A 25,545-nucleotide genomic window follows, 5' to 3' on the forward strand; every position below is an offset into this window, starting at 1 on the left:
TTTCCTTTCAATTTATTTTGTTTTTGAGTTTTTCGTTTTTCTCCACACCAATGGCCTTGTCACTTTTCGGAGGTGTGCGGCCTCTAGTTAGTTAAGAAAACACGTATAATCTACAGGGTGTCCCTGAACTTCAGAAATTGTCACAGTAAAATATATTTAACCAGTAGAGTTACTTATAGCCAGAGATGCTGGGGCTATGAGACCTGGAGCAAATGTGCTCTGAGCTGACTCATTGCAGAGATACAGCAAGACAGGGCAGATGACTCAGTGTAGAGTCAGAGAGAGAGAGAGAGAGAGAGAGACTGGGCAGATTACTCAGTGTAGAGTCAGAGAGAGAGAGAGAGAGAGAGAGAGAGAGAGAGAGAGAGAGAGAGAGAGAGAGAGAGAGAGAGAGAGAGAGAGAGAGAGAGAGAGAGAGAGAGAGAGAGAGAGAGAGAGGGCAAGCTGTAAAAAAACCTCACAGTTCAGGTCTGAAATTTCAGCCTCTTGCTGTAATAGTCTGAAAGTGAAGGAATGCCTGCTATATGAAAATACTCAGGAATGTAGTCACAATGAAAAGTGAGGTAGGAGAGACAGAAAAAGAGAGAGACAGACAGCAAGAGAGAGAGAGAGCGAGAAAGAGAGAAATGATATCTTTAAAGGAAACGATGCAAGCCCCTTGAAGCTGAAGCCATCTGTCTCCTTCAAAAACAGGATTGATTGGTAAATTTAACCTTTTTATTATTATTACGGTTTTTTTCCGGCTCATCCCTTGCTGGCTGTGAGGGTCCAGCAGGTGTTTGGTAATGTTAGCTGTTGCTGGAGAAAACTTTTCATGTATCATATTCTCATGTATCATATACTCACCATTATTAATACTACTTGACTGAGCTTCGAGAATCCCCATGCACGTATCATAACTACCACAGAGACACTATTCTACTAAAAGCCTGCCAGATAAATAGTCGTTAGATAAATAGGTGTATCAAAGTATCTGTTTTTCTTTGCTTCGCCTCTGTCCCATCCATGTGCCTCAGGAGGTGACCTAGCGAATATTGCAGTCAGAGTTTCAAAGCTCTGACCAGAGTTTCAAAGCTCTGACCGTGTTAACAACAGCAGCGATCAGAACTTCATCTTGGAGGAGAGTGCATTCTTTTTTTCTGGCCCAAGATAATGCAAACCACATTTTACAAAAAAAAATAAAATAAAAAAAATAATTAAAAAAAAGAAGAAAACCAGCAAAATGAAACCTACTGAGACTCCCCGCAGGTGCAGCGCTGAGAACACCTCAGTGTGAGCAGCGCCGTACAAACGTTATTATCGGCTCGCCGCTGCATCTGAACAAAGACTCAGTGTTCTGGTGCGGATGGGACCACGCAGCTCCACCTCAAAGAGTCTACAAGCAATCCACCCAGCAGCTTTCTACCCAGAAGGCCACAGTGCACCTCACATTTCCACGCAGAAGGCCACAGTGCACCTCGCATTTCTACCCAGAAGGCCACAGTGCACCTCACACCCACTGTGGCACCATCTACTCCTCTTCTCTAGGACATCCACTAAACGCCGGGTCAACCCACACACCTGTGGGTTTAGGATAGGACAATCACAGAGTTCAACTGAAGGCACACAGGTGACTCGTAATTACAAGAGGTGTAATTTCAAGGGAATATTCATTATATTCTTTATAGCATAATTTGATTAAACACTTCTGTATGCTTTGTACCTAATAGGCAGATGAATTTCAATAATATTGACATTGTTATTAGCTAGTTAATTTATTAAAAACAAGTATGTTTTATTGCCTAGATGCATTTTGCTGAATGCATTTAGAACTCTATTGATATCTAAAATATAGATTAATATACAGATAAATGTAATACCTGTTTCAATAAGCATAAAATACACAGCATAAGTTTACGTTTCACCTACAAAACAAAGAATATATATTCATGAAGTTTAAATGATTTGAATCCTGTGAGCAAATAATCATCAAATGAGCTCTGACCAGTTCTGTCCAAAATGTCCAAAATGTACTGAGAAAAAGAGCCATGTGTATTAGACAGTCTGACGTGAACACTTACAGCATTTGACAGATGCTCTAGAATGTCGTACACACACATCAGTATCTAGGTAGACACTGGCTGTGTGTAAGAGACACTGAATAAGAGAGCCATTTGAAAGAAGGAGAAAATGGATTAAACTCTGGCTTGTCATTCAGAGCATAAGGGAAATTTCCTCTAGCCAAGTTACAAAAGACACTGACTCATTGTCCTCAAACACACACACGCACACACACACACGCACACACACACACACACACACACACACACACACACACACACACACACACACACACACACACACACACAATCAGTACTATCACAGCAGTACTATGAAAAAACACTTAACAACATACAGAAACCGCTGTCACATATACAGCTCCAACCACCCATTAACTCACACATAGAGTATATTTAGAAAATGCTAAGAAAAGACTGCACGTGAACTCAGCGGCACGTGTGCCTCCTCTGTCCTTGAGGACCATCTTTGGCTCATACTACGGGTTCACAGTGGCTGGTGTGAAGACGTGTAACTCAAGACCTTGTTGTGTCTATGGGCCCACACCTCTGACTAGAGAGGGGGAAATGGAGAGGAGGATGAGAGACAGACAAAGAAAGAGATGAGAAAAAGAAGGGATAGCGAGAGAATGAGACACTGGTTAACTGATGAAAGATTCAGGTGTGTGAGATTGTCAGTTGGCTGAAGCTTAAACTATGGAAAACAGTGTTTAGTGTTAGTGTGAGTTTTACATCTCAGCGACACAAAATATGAACATGCATAACCTTACATTTTTAACAAACAATTACAAAAAGACCACACATTCTCACAACCACAGAACTACTGACCTACAATATTTTTAAAATTCATAACTATTTAGATTCATAACTATTTATCAAACCTTTATGAAATATTGTTCTTCATATCAAAGTACAAATTCCATGAATCAATGAATCATTCAATCATGAATCACTTGGGCCTGTGACACCTAAGATGGAGGAGTGGCTCCAACAAATCCCAGAAATGACATCATCATATTCGGTCCAGAAGAGCAAAATCCTAGGAGCAGCTAAAGTACTGCGCCGCACCCTTGAACTCCCAGGCCAGCAGGAGAAGGCCCAAGTGTATGGAAAACAGATATTACCACTCACTGGAAAAGTGAGACAGGAAGAAATGATATATTGTTCACACACTTTCACTGACTAAAAATTGTGTAAATCATTGATTCATGGCATTTGTGTGTGTGTGTGTGTGTGTGTGTGTGTGATTCCTATACTACATGGTTCACTATATATATATATATATATATATATATATATATATATATATATATATATATATGATTTTATGCCTTTGTGAATGTAGAAATGTGATCATTTCCAACAGGATGAAGTAAGCAGCTGAAACAACCAAAGCTGCACGTGTGTGAGGAAGAGAGAGAGGAGAAGAGACTCAGAAACGTGAGGTGACAGAACTCTTCAGCAGCAGAGTGACGTGGAGTGACGTGCTCAACTCTAGCAGCCCGCCCCTGAAGTGTCACACGGAAACGCGGCGTCCACACTCCACTCAGTCCCACTCAGACAGGCAGTGCAAGAGAAAGACATGAGGGCCTTGTCACAAAATAAAACAATTGCTATGGCTTCCTACCTGCACGGTAGACGAAGTTGGCCTCCGTTTCGGAGGAAGACGGGGACAGGAGGTCTTCGTCATATTCATTGGAGCTGAAGGAGCCGGAGTGGTTCCTCTTCCGCGTGTCCATCACACCGTTGGCCACCATGACATGACGAAGAGAGTCGTTCAGGTAACGGTGGAGAAGACTGCTTTTGTACTTAGGTGGAGACACATAGTCCTCAGCCAATGAGGGATCTGTGCCTGCCCGAAGACCCGTCCCCATGCCGCTACCTTCTTTTTTGATAACACTCTGATACATAGGCTTGCTGAACTCGCCTGTCTGGGCCCGGGCAGCAGGGTCACCATCTGAAGTAATAGGGAAGAGATAGGTAAACACGTACGCCCACACGCACACAGAGAGAGGGAGAGAGTAAGAGAATCTCTTGGTGCTCTGTATCTGTAGATGCCTTCCCTTGGCACCCTGCACTTTCCAATAGAAAGCCAGCTTCAGCTACCTCCCAGCTTCTACTGCTTCAGTCAGCCTGGCTCTTCCACAGCGCACACACCTCCCCCCAGCTTCAGCTACTTCAGTCAGAACGGCCCTTCCACAGCACACACACCTCCCCTTAAGCAGCCCAACACCTCTCCTGTGAATTCAAACATCTGGATCGCATTATGCCTTATTGAAAGGTGAGCCAGGCCACCCCTTAAGAGAAGCAGAGGCACACAGGTTAGATACTGAAGGACTGTGGTCATCCCGAACGGCTGGATCAAGGCGCGGGTCCAAGTGCAGATCACGTCCGTGTTGGGTCCCTGGTGGCTTAATTATAGCCACTGTGTGACGTCATCCTGCCTGGGTCAACCTGGTGCACCCAACCTGCCTCTGATGCACTCCAACAGCAGATAGATGCTGAGGGACATGTTGGTGTTTGGTGCATATATCCCTCGACAACCAGCTCGTACTGGACCAGCCCAACACAAATACCGTCATGAGCACACAACCTCAGCATTTCTCTGACTCGGTTTCAGTGAACAGCACACAAGCTCAGCATTTCTATGGAGAGAGGAATAGGTGCATAACTACTAAGTTAAGCCTTCAGTACTACGGTTCTGTCACTGCATCAGAGTGACAAGTGTGTGCTCAGTTCAGCTGTTGAGGAACCAATGTTAATTTCAACTGAATCAAACTCTTTTGGTGTAAGTTTGTCTCTATTCTCATAGTTGGTAAAATGCTAATGTAATATTGGACACTTTTTTTCCCCTCAGACAGTTTCCATGCACACTAAGATGAGCCTTAATCCCAGAAACGGAGGAGGTTAGAGTTGGGGTAGGAGGGGTTTGGGAGCAAAGTTAAAGAGATGTTCTTTCTCTCTCTCTCTCTCTCTCTCTCTCTCTCTCTTACACACACACACACACACACACACACACACACACACATCTTGTCTTGAACAAGTCTTCTGCAGATGGTTAGAAAAGATATAGCAAAAGAAATGGGACATGCAAGATGAGACGCACAGCCACCAGCTGGACACTATGTGCATGGCTTGTGTGTGTTTGTCTGAAATATGGGCATAAAAACACTGTCCTTAACAGCCTGTAATTAGCTTTTTGCACTTCTGCTGACTGGCTTTTTAATTAGTGTGTGTGAGAGACAGAATGTGTGAGAGAGAAGGAGGGTTTGTTTGTGTGTGCACGCATGTGTGAGTAGGCATGTGTGCATGTGCGTGTGTGGTTAGAGTTCTGAAGCCTCATTGCGGCATGTTAATCACAGTGTGTAACTGTCTGTAAGCTTGTGCGTCTGTTCATTCATCTTACACACAACCACACACAAACGATACACTCAGCATGCTTTTACCCTGATTTATGACACTAAAATGCCCCATGTGCTACAGACACTTGACAGTAAAACATGCATGTTTAGGTTATTCTGTCCTTTATTTCTTAGCTACATTCATGATAAGGTCATGTAGGCTCTTTGCTATATCATAAATGTCACAATGTTTTGTTGAAATCCAATACTTACTTCTACTCCGTTTACAAGTGTGCAGTGAATGACAGGGTTTAGTTCAATATTTACAATAAATATGCTGGAACAGATTTGGGAATGGTGGTGCGTGCATGCATGTGTTCATATGAGTTTGTATGTCCATGGATGTATATGGGTCAATCTATTCATACAAATCTGTGTGCATGTCATGTACTGTAATTGCATGTGCGTGTTTGTTTGTTTTTGTGTGTGTGTGTGTGTGTCTGTGTCACACCTTCTGAGCAGGAATCATCACTGCTGATGCTGAGTCTCTCCGCATTGCCCTGAACATATTTGTTGTAGAGTTTAATCCTGAGAGCCCAGCTCAGGTCTGGCTGCCGGACCGTGTTCTTCAACCTCCGCCGTGCATTCGCAAACCAGTTAGACACCTGAATTGGGGGGGGGGGGGGGGGGGGGGAATTACGGTTTAAATTGTTTATTTTATATTAACGAAAATCACATTGGGCAAAAAAAGATCAACAAATGAAAACATGAGTAGTTTTCATTTATTTCTCTATTTACTCATGAGGGTGAGAAAGGAAAACATGCAGATCTGATGAAACTTCCAGTTTTAGTAAAAACATAGATGAAGTTTTACAAAATCCTTTTTTTCTAATTACAAAAATGCCATAATCTTTTCTTTCTTCACCTTCTCCATTCATCTCTCTGTTCACAGGTGAGAACTTACAGATACACACACGCGCACACATACACGAAAACACACACACACACACACATACGAATGACCCCACGCTGCTTTATTTGTGAGCCACTGGTCATGACCATTTAGAAATATATTGGGTAACATTTAGCACACGTGAAGCTCCCGGAAGATGTCGCAAGTGAAACATTCCATTAACGCTTCTCCAACTGAGACGCCAACAACCTGGGTGTTTACCCTGGCCTCTACCATCCCATGTCTAATAATACTGCTCTTTGTCCACACTCTGTCTGTCTTTATGCAATAAAAGTGCCATTTGACCCAGCCTTCTCCATTTCACAGGGACCAGAGACCATTAGATGTTATACTAGAATAACTTTTCATGCCCAATAGACTTCAAGTGGCTTATGACAGTCTCTGTGCTTGGTGCACTTCTTCATGCTAAAGCACTTAGTCCGGCTGGACCCTGAACTTTCTGATCTTGGCTTTATTTAGAGATCCTGTTCTGCTCAGAGAAAGTCCAACTGCCATACATATCCCTGCATGGCCTTCAGTTCTAATAGGGGAGACAGAAGCCAGCAGCCTATAGAGAAAACAAACGAGGCACTATAAGGCTGGGCTGCATTTGGTATGCCATTGAAAGTTTCTAGAAGCCCAAGAGCTCAGAAGATATGTACATTTAAACTGAATATGGAAGCCTGTTGAAAATGTTGATGGTTTCTCATAACTATTGGTCTGAGTGACTGTTAATATGCAACTATCATGTTCGGTAATCTCTGGTGATGCATGCTGCATCTCTAAGAGCGATTACAGGACCTGCATGTAAGTACTCTGATGCTGAATCTGTATTTATGTGCACTGAGAACAGAAGTCAAGGTAAAAAGCAGTTGTGTGACCATCTACCAATCAAAACAGATAATAAACAAATGTTATATGTCTCTTTCTGCTCTCTTTGACTGTGTGCATTTGTGTATGTCCTTAAATCCTATGTCATATTATAATAGCAGAGTAAACAAAGTTTTCATTGATATAAATAACTATTTATTACAGCTTTATGAGTGTGTTTTAAAAAAAAGGCTCTGTTAAATGTGCATGCGTGTGTGTGTATGTGTGTATGGGTGGGGGCCTACGGAAGGTACTTAACTAATAATAGTCAATGTAGAGAGCTCTTATACAACAAAAAAGCATCAAATGGTTCCAAAGTAAACATTTCAAGATAAATTGGCCCAAAGAACTATACTGTGTAGGCATACAAAAACAAAAACAAAAACAACAACAAAAGTTATATCAGATATGAGGTGAAAATAAGATGAGTTAAAAGATAAATACATACATTTAAACAAAAATCTTGTACCAGTTTAATAACATTTGGCAGTGTGCTGTTCCATAAAGAACTGCACTCTCACCTGCACAAGAGTCATTTGGGAGCCGAGTGCGAGCAGGATTTTCTCCGTTTTGGTTGGATATGGGTTGTCCCGGTGTTTGTACAGCCACTGCTTCAGTGGTCTGGCCATGTCCTGGAGAGCCTGGCGTTTGTGTCTCACCTTGCCACTGCTCTGGCGTGACCTGGGAGACAGGACAACGATCCATCACCTGCATACCCATTGGACCGAAGCAGGTTTTTAAACGAGAATTAAAGCGAAGCAAAAGGATCTTTAAAATACCACTGCATCATGGAAAAGTCTTCTTTTCAATTTTCCTGAACACTGATTTTAAGAAAAAAAACAAAACAAAACAAAAATCATAACTACTCAGAGAAAAAAAAAAAGCTGAATTATGTATAAATGTATTTAATTGATCCTGTTTGTTGCGCATATTCATGTAATCTACATAAAGGGAGTCATGATTTCTCCAAAAAGTGCATTTAATTTATCACTGACATTGTCTAGGACTGTGACACTTGGATCCAGGTTTCAGTGTGAGAAAACGATGTCCGTGTGTAACAACAATTTGGAGTCACGGCTTGTGAAAAAGTATTTTGTAGAGAGTGTAATTTTGCCGCCACGTTTGTGCTGTAATTAACTCCTCCAGGCCACTGTGGGACACAGTAGACTCATTGCTTCAGTGTTTCCTTTGCTTCGCTGTTCCTGCCGCAAAGCACGAAAGCTTTGCAATTAACCAAATAATACCATTCAATTTAACGCCCACGCCGGGTTTCTTAATAGATCCCTCGGAACTTTCGGTGCGTGCAAGGTTTGCTTGCAATGTATTCACGTGTAGTCTCATTTACAGAGACCGCGTCTAAAATAGAAAACGCTTGCTGTAAAGTTTTTATTATTATTATTTGTTTTAGCGGAAATCAGTAGTCTAAGAATATAAAAGAGTTAACAGGTTGTGACACCCATGCACAGATATTTGCAGCGTCAAACAGGTGATTGTATGAACCTGTAGATGTCAGTATGGCACCGTCATATTACCCTGTTATCTTCCCCTGATGTTTCACTGCAGACGTAACATATTTACCTCAAACCTCGAGTCCGCCCTAGGTTCATGTTCTGCAAATATTTTCCTTGTAAGCCAGATCTGTATGAACAACCTAAAGTCATTTTCCCCTGTTCTCGGTATGGGCGACACACACCTCAGTATTTATATTAATTGACTTTATTAGCAGTGATATTCCCCGCGAGGAGACCTTGCGCAGGCATCGTATTATCCTACTGGCTCCACTTACAGGCGCACACGGCGCTTCAGTAAGCCAGAGTCAGACGCGCCCGCAGCGCAGGATGTTTGCGCAGGTTCTCTTGTTTTTGCGCAGGTTCTCTTGTGTTTCGCAGGGCATCGCGGTGGTATTCTGTGTTGCCGCGTATCGAGTCGTTAGAAAGGACCACTGAGATGTGCGCAAATAAAGCGCACGTTAAATATATAAATAACTTAATGTGGTTGAACCTATGCGCCCCAAATACGCCGCACGGATGCAGGAGGTTATGAGCGAAATAAAGATGACATGGTTCGTTTTTTTTTTTTTTTGACTCCCTCCCTACAAAAATACTCATGATGGACGGGACCACACACAGAGATGAAGGAAATGTTTATTTATTAGAAACAGACCCGGACGTGTTTTAAATATGCTACCGACGACGTATAATGACATAACTTATACCAATTGACCCCCGTGGGTTTAATACGGGCATAACCAACTGTATTAAATGATAGACATTCATTTCCAGCTATGACGTGTTTAAAATAAAGGTTTATAGTTTTCTTTGATAAGAGATGGCGAATCAACTGTAAATTCAAGCCACATGTTCCAACCACTGATGCGCGTAAATTTAGCATTGTAACATGCCATTTAAGGTCAATAGTAGCGGTAGTTTTAAATCAACACGACATAAAATAATGACCTAGGCCAAAACAGCACATGGTATTGAAAACATGTCGGACTTTAAAATCTATTCACTATAATAAATTATGCTCTTATCGGAATAATTTCGCGATTATTTTAGATGAAGAGGAAACGTACTGCTTATAAAACAGGTATAAAATCAACTAACAGGAAACATGTCAACTGTTGCACGTTGTACGCTTTGCCAGCAAATAAACAGATGATGCGATTCCCAACGTACAATTCGTTCCTAGTTTACTGCGCTGTGACAGATGTAACTGTTAAAATTGAGCCATTTCGTTTAAGGAATTACTTTATACTACATGTTGTGATGCACACACTGGCATACCTTATACAGGGCATCGCCGGATTTCTTACGTACCCAGGTCTCCTGTGGCGGATAGCAGAACCGTCTTTGATGGTTTGGCTACCAGCGAGGATGTCCGGATGCTGTCCACCGATCACCTCTATATAACTTCTGCTGCTGCGCTCCACCTCATTCGCCTTCTCCTCGAACAAAACCTGACTGCTCAATTTATTGAACACAATAGTGTTCATCTTTGGATAATTAGTCCTTTGTTTCTCTCTCCTGCGCTTACAGCTTTGGCCGGAATAAAAGTCCTATTGGATAGCGCCGTTACGCCGAGCCCCGTTGACAGTCCTATGGAACAAAAAGTAGTCGATGAAGTTCATAGTCGTTCATAGTCTTGTCAGTCAAGGATCTTTTTTTTTTTTTTTTTTTTTTTTTTTTTTTTTTTTTTATATGAAAACTAACTACCCGAGATGTAATCCATCGAGTAACTTGTGAGGCGTTTTATTTCACTGTACTGACAGGTTTCACAAGAGATCTCGCTCAACGCGCCCAAACCAAACCTACTCAAAAAGCAGCGTGTGCAAACCCAAGCACAGACGAGATGTGTTATTCACGGGTCAAGGTAATTTGATAAACACTGTCACGCTCCTTGTATTTTGTACGCAATTTTACGTAAAGTGTGCGCTCAACAATCATGCGCTAATGAGAAATTAAGCTCTCGGAGGGAAAAAGACAGGGCATTAGCCAACCCAAGGGACTCTAGAAAAAGGCAAATTACATTACCTAGAACATCCACAGTCTGGCTGAGAGAAATGTAAGATCTAACAAACTGAGTTCGGGAGTTTTATCTGGGTACTAAAACCTGGTTTATTTACGTATTCACTTTAAATGTACATTTCTGCAGACCGCAAATGATATCACATTGGTTCTTTTCTTATTTCCGTATAAAAATGAATAGTTTAAAGGGCAAAAGAGTTTCTAATAGTCAACCACACGTTTACGCAGGCCAATATGGAAATGCCCGAGATGCTTTTGGGCAAATCACACTTTCAATCACAAGTACAGCGCAACTCAATCTAGTCTCCTAAAAACTTATACCAAGATATGTAATAACGTAGCATACATGTTCAAGATTCTTTTAATTAAAATGCATTCCAGAATGTGTTGCAGAAATGATTCTCGTTACGGACTACAGTTTGGCATTACCTGTGAAGTGTCCCTCCGGTGTCCGTGTATGAAGTGTAATCCGGTTCCCAGTTTCCCATACCCCTCTCACGTATGCCCTGCACCAAGATTCCGAGTGCAAACCACACGAACCGCGTTCGCCTCTGCGCTTTATTCAAGCGCGCTGCATCCGCGCACCCGGGAATCTGAATACGGCACCCGTCTCATGTTTCCTAGCTAGACTGCTTAGGCTGTGAACATAAAGTGAATGCGTTATGCCGGTTTCGCGGCCCGGCAGGGGGAGGCTACCGGGACACAGGCAAACGCAACCGTGTATTCCCCTGTGAGGGTTTGCGTTTGGATCGCTTCCAGCAGTCTATAGCATAATTGCGGTGGCTATATACAGACAAGGATATCCAGAAGGTTTCGTGTATTTGGACTTTTTTTTTTTTTTTTTTTTTTTTCCAGCGGGCGTTATACCTCAGTTTTACATAAAATTTAACAGGTGGCATGGGGAGATCCAAGAGGTTTGGGATTAAAATTACGTTGTGATTGAAATTCTGGTGTATGTCATATCTAGTTACTGCTTTGTGTTTTGATAGTGATGGGAAATGATATCACATCACATCGCATCATATCGTTTATGAATTAAAAAGCGTTAGGACGCGTGTGTAAGGCACCATTGTCATGATAAACAGAGAAAATAGGAAGAGACTGAAGTTCGACGGAAATCTGTTCCATTCACTAACCTAAGAACACCTACAGCCCAAACAAAAAATCCGCACTTTTATTGACATAACACTTCGAAAGCGGCATCTTCTGAAACACCAAAAATCTAATTAATCGTAACCACAGTCTGCAATTTTATTACTCTAGTTCAGTTTAAGAACAATAATAAAACGATCGAATCCAATTAATTAAATCAACACCATATGCGATGCTTTATCTGGAGATCAAGCGGTTGGAGAAAACCATTGATCTTGTGGTAACCTCCAACCTCCAGTGCAGAAGCGTTGCTGGTTGTGTCCGGACCCTGTACACGAGGTAGTGGCCGGGAGTAAATGACTGAGCAGGGAACCTTATATGCCTTCATCACGCTGCATGCAATTGGCCCGTTGCTTTCATTTGTGTTTATTTTGACCTACTTAACGAAGAAGCCCCCCAGAACGTCCGGCCTATTAGTCACTCTCCTTTTGAATCAAATTCAGCGCGAGAAACAGAGAGAGTGGTGCCGCCACGAAGTAGCGCGCGTCTCCATCAGGCGCGAGCCAACACCGCGTGGCCGCACGTGAGAGGTTCACTCTCTGCGCGCTGACGAGTGTTGTGTCCTATCGAGCTGTGTATTCACGTGCTGCTATACCATTTAATTTACTTTCTTTATACAGTCTGTGATCCGGTTCTTTAACGCTAAAAGTTGAACAAAAATAAACTCCGACCAATATGGAAGAGACGATGGTGGTGATGGCAGTGTTAGCAAGCTTAATAAAGACTGACGGAGACAAAGAGAAATGAGTTAGAAAGGGAGCTGGTCGCAAGCACTGTAATGGGGTTCTGTAGACACAAAAGACTGCAAGGGGAGCGGAGCCCAGTGCCTGCACATGGTTTTTAAAAGTTATACAGTGATCAGTATCTACCACATTTATATCCAATGTTATCAAGATCCTTCCTTTCTGTTCTTTGTGTGTGTGTGTGTGTGTCTGTGTAAAACTCATGTTCATTATTCCTTTGGCGCCTCTCATCCGTATAAGATCAGGTGTTAGCACTTCTCTAACTCATTTGTTATCGTGAGTGCGACGCGTATGAGCAGGCTTCATTGGGCTTTTGTTCCGTTTGTCGCTAGTGCTCTGCTCTTTTGGCCGGGACGCCGCTCGTCGGCATAAACGTACAATTAAGCGTTTACGCGCAAAGAAATGTAATGCCACTTACAGGACATGCCAGAGTTTGACAAAAACTGTGTGTCTTATTATACAGCATGGTGAGCATGGCACAAGCCCATTTTTGTGTGCAAACTGGTGAGTAGGTACACAATTCTGCCAATTTCCATCACCGTATTCAAAGAGTGCCATAAATTGCTAAATTTAGGTAATTGTTTTTCCCCATCTTGGCAGTAACACATGCTCTCTACTGCATACACATACACTTGCACAGGCTGTTATGAGGGCGGTCAAAGGCTGCTCATTTCCTGAAATTACTGCCATGTCTACACCTCTTCTCATTAAAATCTCAAAGTTTCTTGATTGCCCCTGCACAGTTTTTCTGGAGCCTCTAATATGGCCCTTATTTAAACCGACATTTTCACACCAGTCACATCCCTTATATGGGACTAGAGAAGGATGCACTGTTATGGCCACTTATAAAAGCCACAGACTGTTTGGTTAAAAATCTTTGGCTTTTTCATGGGAAATATAAATGGGTAGATGGCCAATGTGCAGTTACACTTCTCTAAATTAGAGATTGCAGAGATTGTTAAAAGTGAGTCAGTGCAATTTAAAAAAATTGCTTTAAACATTTGGAACACACACACACACACACACACACACACACACACACACACATACATACATACATACATACATAGTATATATATATATATATATATATATATATATATATATATATATATATATGCGCTCCCTGATTTTCCACACTTACTTAACTGCTCAGTTAATGGAATTAGCGTTTTTCAGACTTGTTCAGTGGGCAAGCAAAACTAACTGCCTATCAAGGCTTTCTGTGCTGTTTCCTGTTCTTACTTTCATTAGCTCTGCCTTACGGAAAGTGTCCTGAAATACAGCAGTGACTGGAAAGCTTGCATGCCGTGCTGTTTCCTTTGGCTCTGTGCTCTCTGCATGCTGTTATCTTTGCAGGTTTGTTCTTTCCTTGAAGTGGGCAGATTGTTTTTGTCTTTGTGGTTTGTAGGGCTGGTGGGATGGTAGCCTTTCTAATTACCAGGCTTTTAGGCAGGTTCACCGGTCAGAGTTGAGTTTTAGGCAAAAAACCCAGAGAAAGCCACATCTGTTCTCTTCATGAGCAGTAGTAAGAGAAGTGCTGTGTCTGCATTTCAGTTGCTTCAGTAAACTACTTTCTACTGATCAATCACATCCTCTAGAACTGCAGATAAAGGATCCTTGGTGAACCCTACAAGCACAGCGATCAATGCCAGGGGCCAATCAGTAATGATCAATGCATCATGCAAAACCTAAGGGAAAGAAACTGATCGCAGTCACTCATCTTTCCCATCTGATGCTTCCCCCTGCGCCCCTGGGCCTCCCACGTTCTGCTGCCCCCCCACCCTGGCCAAACCGTCAGTCGCTGAGAGCCTGATGAGGAAATCCTGAAAAAAAACCTTAAGGATAATATGATTCTTGGTACATAGCCATTAGCAGGTCCCATGGGGCTTTGCAGGCTAGACAGTAAACCTTTTTCTGTAAGAACTGCAATCGCTTGCCCATGTGCAGGTTGGGGATGTGATGATAAGGCATGGAAGAGTCGTTCACACCAAACCCAAGTCCAGTGCACCTTTCCTTTCACTGGACCTTGGAAAAAGAGGCTTCCCTAAAATGCATTATCCCAGACAATTACACTCAGCCGTTACAAATGCATGCCAGGGTCTAAAAGCACAGAGAGTTTTTTCTTGGCATCTTGCTAAACTGATATCAGTACAAATAACCAGTTGGGATCACTAACACATCAGTACTGGCAGCTCTATTGTGTATACTATACACAAGTGATGGCAGGGAGTTATTTGGTTATAAGTCTGAGTTAACTTTAACATAAAGTACATAAATATGAACACAGGCTGTAAGTACGGATGCAAGCTGTATTAATATTGCTGGGGCCTTTATAAGGGGCATGTCTGTAAGCAGACCCAGACATTGTGGTATTTGCCCACTCATTTCTCTGTTTATTTATTGTTAGGCCAGCTAGTTATTTACACTTTATGGATAGGAACGTCAGAATTCATTAGAGGCAATGAAACCTTTTAAAAGGCAGTGAGAGAGCGAGAGAAAGAGAAAGAAGAGAGCAAACTCTAGACATGCAAACGTATTACACTGCGTTTTTAGTTTTTGCTGTGTAACAGAGCAGAGTCTGACGGCTGAGTGTGAGAGCAGGAAAGAAAGAAAAGACTGAAGGAGAGAGAGATAGGGAGAAAGATGTGTGTGTGTGAGTGGTGTGTGAGTGAGTGTGAGTGGTGTGTGTGAGACTGTTTTTTTTTATGGTTTGATGCGGTGCTCTCTTTCTGGCATTATAATAAAACAATGGCACTTCATTCTCTGGGAAGGCAAAGCCACTTATGATATTTGGACGAGCCTTTTACTAGTCATTAGCTTCTTTATGAAATATTTCAACCCTTAGCCTCAGGAACTGTGGGAGCTCTCCACTTCAGAAAGACGTGCTTTCAGGAACAATCATGCACGCACGCACAAACACAAATATACAGAGTCCCACCCCTACCTCACGAATGTCTGACAGTCATGCTCACATTCAAATGGGACTCAGTGGGAGAATACGCACTCCATTCCTCAAACGGTGTCTTGGGACAGGCAGGAGGAGCAGGTTGTTGCGTTGTGGGGAGGTAGGGGTAACGTGTAGGCCAGGGAAAAGTGTGTGGGTACAGAGTAGCCACATTATAGCCATATCTTTTCTCTTCACACATTTCCCGCTTAAAACCAATAACAACAGGGTCAACACTGCGCTGGAACGTGCATGTCGTTGAGCAACAGGCACTGCTGATGTGTGGAAAGGAGCCCTGCTTTAACCCCCTGTATCCCCACTACTTGAACTCCTCAGAGGGCGCAGGCAGCACAACACCTCCCTCTGGAAAGGGCCCAAGGTCTAGAAATGGATGCCCTTCAAACAGACAGGCGCCTGCCATGCCATGGAAGAGCCAAAAACACATGCACTTTTAGATGCTGTGGAGAATGGCGAGCATCTCCTAGCTGGCAGACGGTTAGGAGTCAGACGCTAGTACTAACGGTCTTGGGCTCAATGACTTAAACATGCCCACAGACTCCACTCAGCATCTCATAAATTCCTGTCCTTCAGTCAAACATGCTACATTTGTATAATGATGGTAGTTAGGCAGAGACCGAGATGGAGACAGAGCAGGAGAGAAGGGAGGGATATAACATCTGTGCTGTTTGTTTTGAAAGAGTCTGATTTATTTGATGGTCAGAGTCATAGCCACGGAAAATGATGGCACGGAGCTGCAGTGATTTGCAATGATTTGCATTTGGAGCCATTCAGGTTAAGGTCTGCACTGCACTTAGCTACAAATAACAGACTCAACAACATGGAAGTATGACTGACTCCAGGCTCCAGAAATCTGTTTTGAACTAACTAGACATTCTCAATTCTAAAGTTCAAGCTAAATATTCTGTTGACCATTACTCTAATTAATAACAATCTGACCTTACTTCTGTTCCCACACTGTATACTCCATGAGCGAACATTCTCACAAACACACACACACACACACACAAAAAAGTCAGATAAGACGTCTGCATGACATTATTGCAAGTGCTTGAGTCAATTCATCAACTACACCCAGCCTAATCTGCAGTAGATTTATTTGAAGCAGTCCATCCTTGGGCCAAAGCTTCACCTCTGCGGTCAGTTAGTGAGAGATAGCGTGTACAAACCTCTGAATCCCAGCCCAGCTGCACTAGATTACGCTGTCACACAGTGGTGAGGAGTCTTGGAGCACAATGACCTGCTCTCTCCCGTCTCAGACATGCTGCATTAGAGTGCACCAGAGGACGTTCACGAGGAGAGTTTCACTTTGCTTCAGAATGGCAGCAACCCTACTGAGCAGGCAAGGATTTGGATCAGGCAAGCATCTGTGTGTGTGTGAGTAGGGGAATGAGCACATGTCAGAACATGTTTCCATCCTAGCTTCCAAAACCTAATATTGAATTTTGTCTCATTTGTGCTTGTTTATTTTTGTTATTGTACAAGCATTGTGCTCGGTACTGGAAAACCTGTTGGATACTGGCCTAATGACTGGAATATAAGAGATGATTAGCGTGATAGATGATGCTTTGTATGAGGCCCACGGCCCAGTGTGTAGGTGCCCTACCTATCCTCACATGCCCCGGCAGCATTAACAGGCAGCCCTAACGAGCACACCCAGGAGCTTCCATCGCTCGGTCCCAGGCAATAATAGGCTGCATAACGCTATAACATCATGTCTACTCACATTGGTTATAATGAAGTTCACATTTGGTGATATTTGGGGAGCACTGCATGCCTGTGCTGTTTCTCCGAGGTGAACAATGGTGAGCAATGCCCTGTTCACGTCACTGAAGGGAGAACTGCTCATTCACATAACTGATGAATGAATTTACGAGGTGCATTTTAAAATTAACAATGGTGTATGTGTGTATTACCAAAGCATAAGCCGGCTGGCACGCAACAAGCACAACTGCTTACGCAAGAATGTTTGTGTGCTTTTTAAAATTTGTTACAGGATAAATCTGTATATGGCTCTGAATGCACAGTACTCGCAGATTGTGTGCATGTGTATGCATGTGTGTGTGTGTGTGTGTGTGTGTGTGGTGTGTGTGACAGAGAGAGAGGGTGGAAGAGTTAGAGGGTGAGAGAGAAAGAAACTCTCTTAAAGAGGAAAGTTAGTACACAACTGTAAATCATTTGGCTACATGAACATTTTGAACAGAGAGTGACATTACCAGATGTGTTTCTTGTTCAAATGTGTATACATCAGTTCCTGCTCTCGCTCTCTCTCTCTCTCTCTCTCTCTCTCTCTCTCTCTCTCTGTGTGTGTGCGCTCGCGCGTGTGTGTGTGTGTGTGTGTGTGTGTGTGTGTGTGGTACTTCAGATGAATTAAAACTCCGAACAGTTGACATGGTCACAAACAGTGAAAGAATGTGTTTATTGTGATTAAATTAATGACTGTAATGAGGAAATGGATAAATCAAAGCTGAGGAACGGCTCCAGAGTGAAAGAGCTGCTGACATGCTCCAATTGGAACAAACAAATGTTATTACACAACTGAGAGATCATAGACGTTCACACACATTGTCCACCAACAGCTTTACAGTGGCAGTTAGTGGGAGTTTTCCTGTTCTTGGTCATTAACCATACCTAGCCTTATCATTGGCCAGCGCCAGGTGACGGATATTGGCCACACAGCCAGCTGCTTCTTCTTGCAGGACCTCGTCGCTGGATCCTATCATGGGGATCAGGAGCTGCCCAATACAGACCGACAGCAATGAGTCAGAACAGCTATCACCATCAGACCTGGAGAGACACTGCTTTTAAGAACAACTACTCGTTAATAGAAGCCATTTGCCCAGGGAGTTTGGGCAGCCAACCAAAGTTTCAAGTCTAATGCACTGGCATATGGGAAGATGTGGTAACACTTGTCTTGCTCAGTTTTGTGTGTGTGTGTGTGTGTGTGTGTGTGTGTGTGTGTGTGTGTGTGTGTGTGCGCGCGCGCGCATGCGTGCATGTGTGTACACACATGTACATGAGTGAGCATTAGTAAGCCAGTATTAGTAAAAACAGTACAATAACATATGTAAATGTTCCGAATATATGGGAAGATACTTATACCTGTATTTTCTTGTGTTATGAGATGAGCAGATTGCAGTACATGTAAAAAAGTTTTATTGATGACACATTGAGATATATTGCTTCCATATGAAAGCAGCATTAAGATCAGGGATTTAAAACTGTCTCTAGTACCACCCTCCTAAAGAAACAAAACCAAATCTCCTTTCATTTAGGCCTTGGATATACTGCGTTTGTGTGATGTCTCCTCACACAGCTTGCTAACTCCAAAACGGAGCTTTCCAGAACAGCCTGGTTACGTAAAATAATGCATTAAACCCTTTTCCATTTTTATTGTGCAGAATAGGTTACTTATTATACAGTCAGATGATGTGAGTGAAAGTGGGCGAGCGGTTGCCAGTGCTGCTCTGTGGTTGCGCAGCATGGCACGGCATTACACACTGGCCTTTCTTTTTTATTTGCATGGGTGGCGAGGAGAGCCATGCTCTCCATGCTCTCCAAATCTAAATAAACACATTCTGGCACCAGGAACATTTTTAAATCGGTTCAATATGCGCTGCTCTATTTGATCACCAATGGCGGGCTATCGAGCAAGCGGCAGACGTCTTTGGTGAGTTCCAGCCACTGTCTTTCTCTTTCACTCCTTTATCAAATGGCCTCTGACATTACTGTGATGCCTTCCCCGCCTGCAGGTGTTAGACTCAACCCAGGCAGTGTGTGTGTGTGGTCAATGGTCTGAGAGTGACCACACTACCTGGGTTGAGTCTAACACCTGCAGGCAGGGAAGGCATCACAGTAATGTCAGCCCATGGCCTTCTGGTTTATAGGAGTGTCATCAATGAGAACTGTTCCATTTGCTTTTTGAAATGAAGGATGGTCTGAACTCCATGGACTGTGTATTGCTGTCCTAAGGTTGAATGGTGCCTAGGTTAGTCAAAGGACTAGTTAATGCTCATCATTAAGCCAGGGAAACTAGCAAGCCCAGTTATACTGCAGCATTGCAATATTTAATACTACCAACTGGACTCCAGTCTGCAGAATGAGTAGCATACAATGTGCCAGGGGCATCAGGGGGCATCACTAAACATGACAATTTGAGGACGCTTTATCCGTTCATCAGTTTCTGAGTATAGCATGTTATTATATGCCCTATATCATTATATTATATACCCTATATCACATATATACCCTGTAGCACATATACACCCTATAGCACATATATTATACACCATATATCACGTATATTATATACCCTGTAGCACATATATTATATACCCTGTAGCAAGTAAATTATATACCCTACAGCACGTATATTATATACCCTATAGCACGTATATTATATACCCTATAGTACATATATACCCTACAGCACGTATATTATATACCCTACAGCATGTATATTATACACCCTATAGTACATATATACCCTACAGCACGTATATTATATACCCTATAGCATGTATATTATACACCCTATAGTACATATATACCCTACAGCACGTATATTATATACCCTATAGCATGTATATTATACACCCTATAGTACATATATACCCTACAGCATGTATATTATACACCCTATAGTACATATATACCCTACAGCACGTATATTATATACCCTATAGCATGTATATTATACACCCTATAGTACATATATACCCTACAGCACGTATATTATATACCCTATAGCATGTATATTATACACCCTATAGTACATATATACCCTACAGCACGTATATTATATACCCTATAGCATGTATATTATACACCCTATGGCGAGGGCAGGGCAGCTCAGCACAATGACAACTACAGAAACTGCATTGCCGCAGGATGTTGCCGCGGTCCAGTGTTTCTGGGTTTAATTGAGAGCTTCTGTGCTCTACTGTGTTATCATTGTCTTCAAATTGTGTGTGTGTGTGTGTGTGTGTGTGTGTGTGTGTGTGTGTGTGTGTGAGGGTGAGGCTTGAGGTTGAACTCTGACTCTTTCCGTGTTAGACACACACTCGCAGGGCTGCTCCGCACATTTATGTGGTCGATATGGTGCCAAGGCACAGAGAGCCGAGACATTCCCAGAATTCCCTGCTCAAAGATAAATAGTGAAAGAAAAACAAAGGGAAAGGAGAATCTTCTATCTGTGAGTTTGAACCAGATGCCTGGGTTTAATTGACATCCACAAAAAGCTGAGAAAATAATGGACTCTCCATTTTGATTAGTTACTTTGGGAACTTTGTTTGGCGCGTTATTTGGAAAGTCCTCTACCAGCTTTCTAAATTTCACTGTCTCTAAGCCCCAACCTTCCAATCCCCCATCACTCCCCCTCCCCCCCCCCGACAAAAAAGGGATCAGTTAACATTTTCAGCTGGAGTAATTTCCAGATTGCCTGTAAAACAGCATCCAAGAGACCTCGGTGAGGGGCGATCGGACATGAACACACGAGGCCTCAGAAACACGCCGGCCTGCTCAGACAGGCTGCTTTTGTGCGCGGCCGGAGGACGGCTGCGTGCGAGCCAGCGTCTCTCGCCAGAGTTTACAGCACGTTATTCAGTGGTGGCCAAAGAGGGGCTCTCCCTCGCTGGGTGTGGAGAGGAGCCCCACATAGGCCAGAACGCTCCACTTGTTAGATACTCCCAAGCCCCAGAAATGTGATAGCGCGTCTGCCGTCTGAAACAGGAGTCCAAGCCGCTGACGTCTTGCTTTGTGCTTTATTGCATCCCCCGCTCTTCTGTCTTGTGTTTGTTAAGGGGACTGGAGAATCCTGACCTCCAGGAAAGCAGAGTAGAACACATTTTCAAAGGCCCTCTGAACACATGCATGTGCGCACACCCACACGTCCATACACACATGCGTGCACGCGTGATCCTCACACACGGAGGAGTCGCTGTGTTAGTTGTGATGGTGTTGAGCTCTCCTCCTGCACCACCACTCACTGTTACTCCACTGCTTCTCTCCATGATTCACCTCAGCTCACCCAACCTGTGACCCTTCACCATCAAGCCCACTGACCTCTGTCTTAGTGTTTACTTTCCCCAGTCTCTCCATCTCTCTCAAGTGCCAGCATTTGGTAATGGGCTCTGTGTTGGGGAAGGTCACTCAGGACAAACACTGTTCTCCTCCGACCCCCAGAGTCACACAGGTCCAGTTAGTGCCTCTCTCCCCTTTCATTCACCTTGCCCATGATTACTCCACCCATGCTATCGTTCTCGTAAAACTGTTAAAATCACATAAGCCACATTGTTTGCGACAGACACACACACACACAAACAAAAACACACAAACACACAATCTAATAGGCTCTGCATTTCTCATTCCCCATCTCAGGTGGAGCAAAGAGATGAGTCATGTTTAAACACACAACACACTTAAACCTTCAGACACATGCTACAGTAGCTAGATAAAAGAGCGCGTGAGAGAGAGAGAGAGAATTCTGAACAGACTGACTGAGTTCAGATGTCATCTGTTCTCCATAACCACAGCAGCCCCGACCTGCTCCTCACTTTAGCATGACTACGGGGAGCTGTACAGTGGCTCCACAGAGCAATGAAACATGGCAATGATTTCCATCTTCTTCCTGTACCCAGCCATGCCTCTGTCCCTTCCTCCTTCTCTGCGTCTGCTGCTCAGCACGGACGTGGCAGCCAGAGCGAACAGGTCTGCAACAGAAGCACCATCAGTGGTCGTGCACACGGCAACAGCACGCCTACACAACATTTTTCTTATTTACCCTTTAAACTCCCCCCGCACCCCACCTCACCCCATCCACAACCAAATAATACATACCAGATACCAGGCTCTGGCAGGCTGCACCGGCTGGAATCCCCTCACATGAAAATGCCTGATAATTACTGGCCGCATTGTGTAATTCGCCTCCATTTACTTTACAAAGCCGTTGCTTATGAAAGGAGCTCTTTAACATAGCGAGAGCTGGCTGAAGCTGTCGGTGAGGATTTATGGTCTCAGCAAACAATCTGCAGAGTAGCGCTGGCTGCGTGTAGCTACAGGAAGCCGACACAGGAGCGGCGGGAAAACGGCTTTTTGCTGCTGCTTTCCATGGCAGACAAAAACGAGACGCATCCGAATGAGAGTGTGAGATATCAAGCGTAGATGTCAAATCAAACGCACCGCTATTCATTCCCAAGGACTGGCGCGTGTTCAAACGGAAAATGAAGAGGAAAGAAGAAGGACAGATTCATGATGTAGAGGATGTGAAGGATTTAACACACAATATTTGAAAGCTAAACACCAAAAACGTAATAGCAAAATCTTTAGACAAGTCATTGTTCTTTCATGCAGGTAGTAAAACCAAGACTTTATGGTAAACTCAAGGCGATATAACAATGACTACAGTAAAACATATGTTTATGTTTTCTCTTAATTGCAGATTAGCAACTGCCCTTTAAGTAGCTTTCCTAGCCTCATGCACCTGATTTAATTGGTCAGCTAATGTCCCAGTTCTTCAAGAGCAGAAGGGTTATGGCAGGACTAACAGCAGTGTGCAGTGATGGGGCTTCCCATCACTGCAGCAGGGTTTCCCCTGCATGCAAGACATGTAGAAGTTTGTGTAAGAAATGGGGCAGTGGCACACACACGCACAACCCCGCCCCCCGACACAAACATGCGCACAGATCTTGAAAATAATGGAAAATACACCCAAAAAATCAGACAAATGAATTTGTGCATTCAGCAATATGTGAAAGGTTTTGGGTTAGTATAAATAGTATAAACATTTTGTTTAATGGTAGCATTTGTTGCTTGTAAAGACTGGGGACAGGAGGAGAGGCTGGTCTCTAATGGCTTTTCCAGGGCAAAATACTTTCTTCTACTTTCTTCTCAATGCTTAATTTCCTCTGGTAAAGCATAGGGGACTGGGTTCTACACCATTAAGAACAGCAAGCAAGAAAGTTACTGTCTGGACACAAGTCTCAGAAAGCACAGCACGGAAAGGGAGGGAGGGAAGAGCAAGAGAGAGAGAAAGAGAAAGAGAAGGAAATCATTACCGGTCTAAGCTGCTCCATGTACTCAGCTCCTTGCTCTGAAATACGGCTGCAATAATACCAGGAGGCAGTCTTGAGTTTTACACTCTTCCATAAATTAAACTAGAGCACAGACACCGTTCCGTGATAAACCCTCTCCAAACCCATTTACAACGTTAGGAAATATTGTTTTAACACATTTTCTGTAACACCAAAGAATATATCATATTTAAAATGTATAGCCACGATGGCCTGCTCTCACTCCTCTCTCCATTATGTGTCCTTGGGGTGTGTCAGGTATATCAGAGGTAAAGAGAGATGGAACTGGATATGCATTTGCTATTTACAGCAAATGAAAAAGCAAAAAGCAATAATGATGCCAGGTTTTTTTTTTAGTATTAACGTCTTGGCTAGGGATTAAAACACATGTCTGTCTGGTCAAGAAACATAAGCAAGAATGATGCACATTCCTACCAACATGCACAACATTTCAATAAGAACATGTACGATTCCCCAACACCAAAAAAGTGACCAGATACCCATCATGCGCACACCACAGACACGAGCTTAGCTCTATGGACATTTTGGAACCCCCAGGGTCCAAAAGTCTGGAGTTCCCCATTAAAGGAACATGGGAGAAAGTCCTTGCTGTGATGGGTCAACAATATTCATAATTCATATCACCCTGACTACTTTATTTGGGGGGGGGGGGGGCGTGTGTGCATGTGTGTACGCGTGGTAGGGAGTTTGAAAGCGTACAAAATAGACTTCTCTCATGTGAAAACCTTCTTCTTCTTCGTGGAAAGGCCAAATACAGATGACTTTACATAGTGTGTACACGTGGTAGGGGGTTTGAAAGCACGCAAAATAGACTTCTCTCATGCGAAAACCTTCTTTTTCATGGAAAGGCCAAATACAGATGACTTTACATATCAGCAAAAACAACTATTCTTCCCACTCAAACTGAATTACAGTGTTCATACCAGAATTACAGTTTACATGTCAGATATCTCTTGGCTTATGGCTTCCTCTAAGAATAAACTGTGCTCACCATTGTCATTTTCAAACTAAACTAGTACACCAAAGCATCCAGGGATACCAAAGTATATAATGCATATCTATTATCATATCTGGCGGGTCTAAGTGTACTAAAAATAATTTCACCATTTCTGATCTTTGGTTGATATCTGTTTGTACCATGTGTTAGTGCTTTTTAACATATATTTAGCAGCCCAACAAGGACCGAAATAACAGCCTGAAAACAGTCAAGATTCAAAGGAATTTAGATGTCCATACTTCGATGTGAACTAGAGAGATAAGCACTCAGGATTAATGCTTGAGGTGAAACTGATATTTTAGACATGGAGTGTCAGGATAGCATCTGCCTTTATCCACATTTATCATTCACTAACTATTAAACCAGACAGTGGTGGAAAAAGAACAACCTTTAAATCTTACATTTATTCACTTTGGCGTACAAATCCTGTAAATACATTATTTTTTTGCCAGGTTTTGCACAGCAGTGTCTATAAAGTTTTGGCATGTTCTAATGTGGCCTGCTGCATGTCATGCACTTTAAGCCACCGGAGGCCGGTCCTCAGAGCCGAATGTCTAGCTGCCTCCTGCTGCAGCTCCCTGCCTGCTCTCCGCTCAGAGCCAAGGACATGCCACAGTTGCATTCTGGCCCTGTCCTGGTGCTACCCCTCGCTTAGCAACCGTTCCCCTGAGCGACGGCCTTTCGGCGCGCTGCTGCCCTGGCATGCCGGGGCGGAGGGCTCGGCGGGGGAACCGGTACTCTGCGCACACACACCGCTGTTTGCTCAGCCCAATTCCCATGACGGTTACAAAAACGCACTTGCGCTTCCACCGGCCCAGCAAGAAAACGAGCCTTGTTCTATCGGCCCTCAT

The 25,545-nt window shown here is 43.2% G+C and overlaps 2 protein-coding genes across 9 annotated transcripts in view; both read right to left on the reverse strand.

Annotated features, from left to right (window-relative positions):
- mkxa (mohawk homeobox a) overlaps positions 1-11,527 on the reverse strand; it is a 28,433-nt gene extending 16,906 nt beyond the window's left edge. For 3 of the 7 annotated variants that reach the window (XR_014117207.1, XR_014117206.1, XM_035533864.2), the window contains exons 1-5: positions 11,177-11,517; positions 10,007-10,318; positions 7,742-7,901; positions 5,910-6,063; positions 3,685-4,014 (exon numbers count right to left, since the gene is read on the reverse strand). Coding sequence is in view for 5 of the 7 variants with exons in the window: in XM_035533864.2 (XP_035389757.1) it covers positions 3,685-4,014; positions 5,910-6,063; positions 7,742-7,901; positions 10,007-10,215 (853 nt within the window). In the remaining 2 variants the exon portion in view is untranslated. Of the gene's footprint in view, positions 1-331; positions 2,611-3,684; positions 4,015-5,909; positions 6,064-7,741; positions 7,902-10,006; positions 10,319-11,176 lie in introns of those variants that run through there. The other 4 variants (XM_081697766.1, XM_035533865.2, XM_081697764.1 and 1 more) reach the window with 4 other exon arrangements.
- Positions 11,528-17,997: 6,470 nt separating this feature from the next.
- The window catches only part of odad2 (outer dynein arm docking complex subunit 2), a 43,839-nt gene continuing 36,291 nt past the window's right edge, over positions 17,998-25,545 (reverse strand). Inside the window, exon 20 of one of the 2 annotated variants that reach the window (XM_081698023.1) lies at positions 17,998-18,323. In XM_081698023.1, coding sequence (XP_081554149.1) covers positions 18,201-18,323 — 123 coding nt within the window. In that variant the 3' untranslated portion in view covers positions 17,998-18,200. Of the gene's footprint in view, positions 18,343-25,545 lie in introns of both variants that reach the window. The other variant, XM_027021532.3, reaches the window with a different exon arrangement.

Source organism: Electrophorus electricus, chromosome 15 (assembly GCF_041902795.1).
Source record: "Electrophorus electricus isolate QZ-2024a chromosome 15, ASM4190279v1, whole genome shotgun sequence".
Lineage (NCBI taxonomy): Eukaryota > Metazoa > Chordata > Actinopteri > Gymnotiformes > Gymnotidae > Electrophorus > Electrophorus electricus.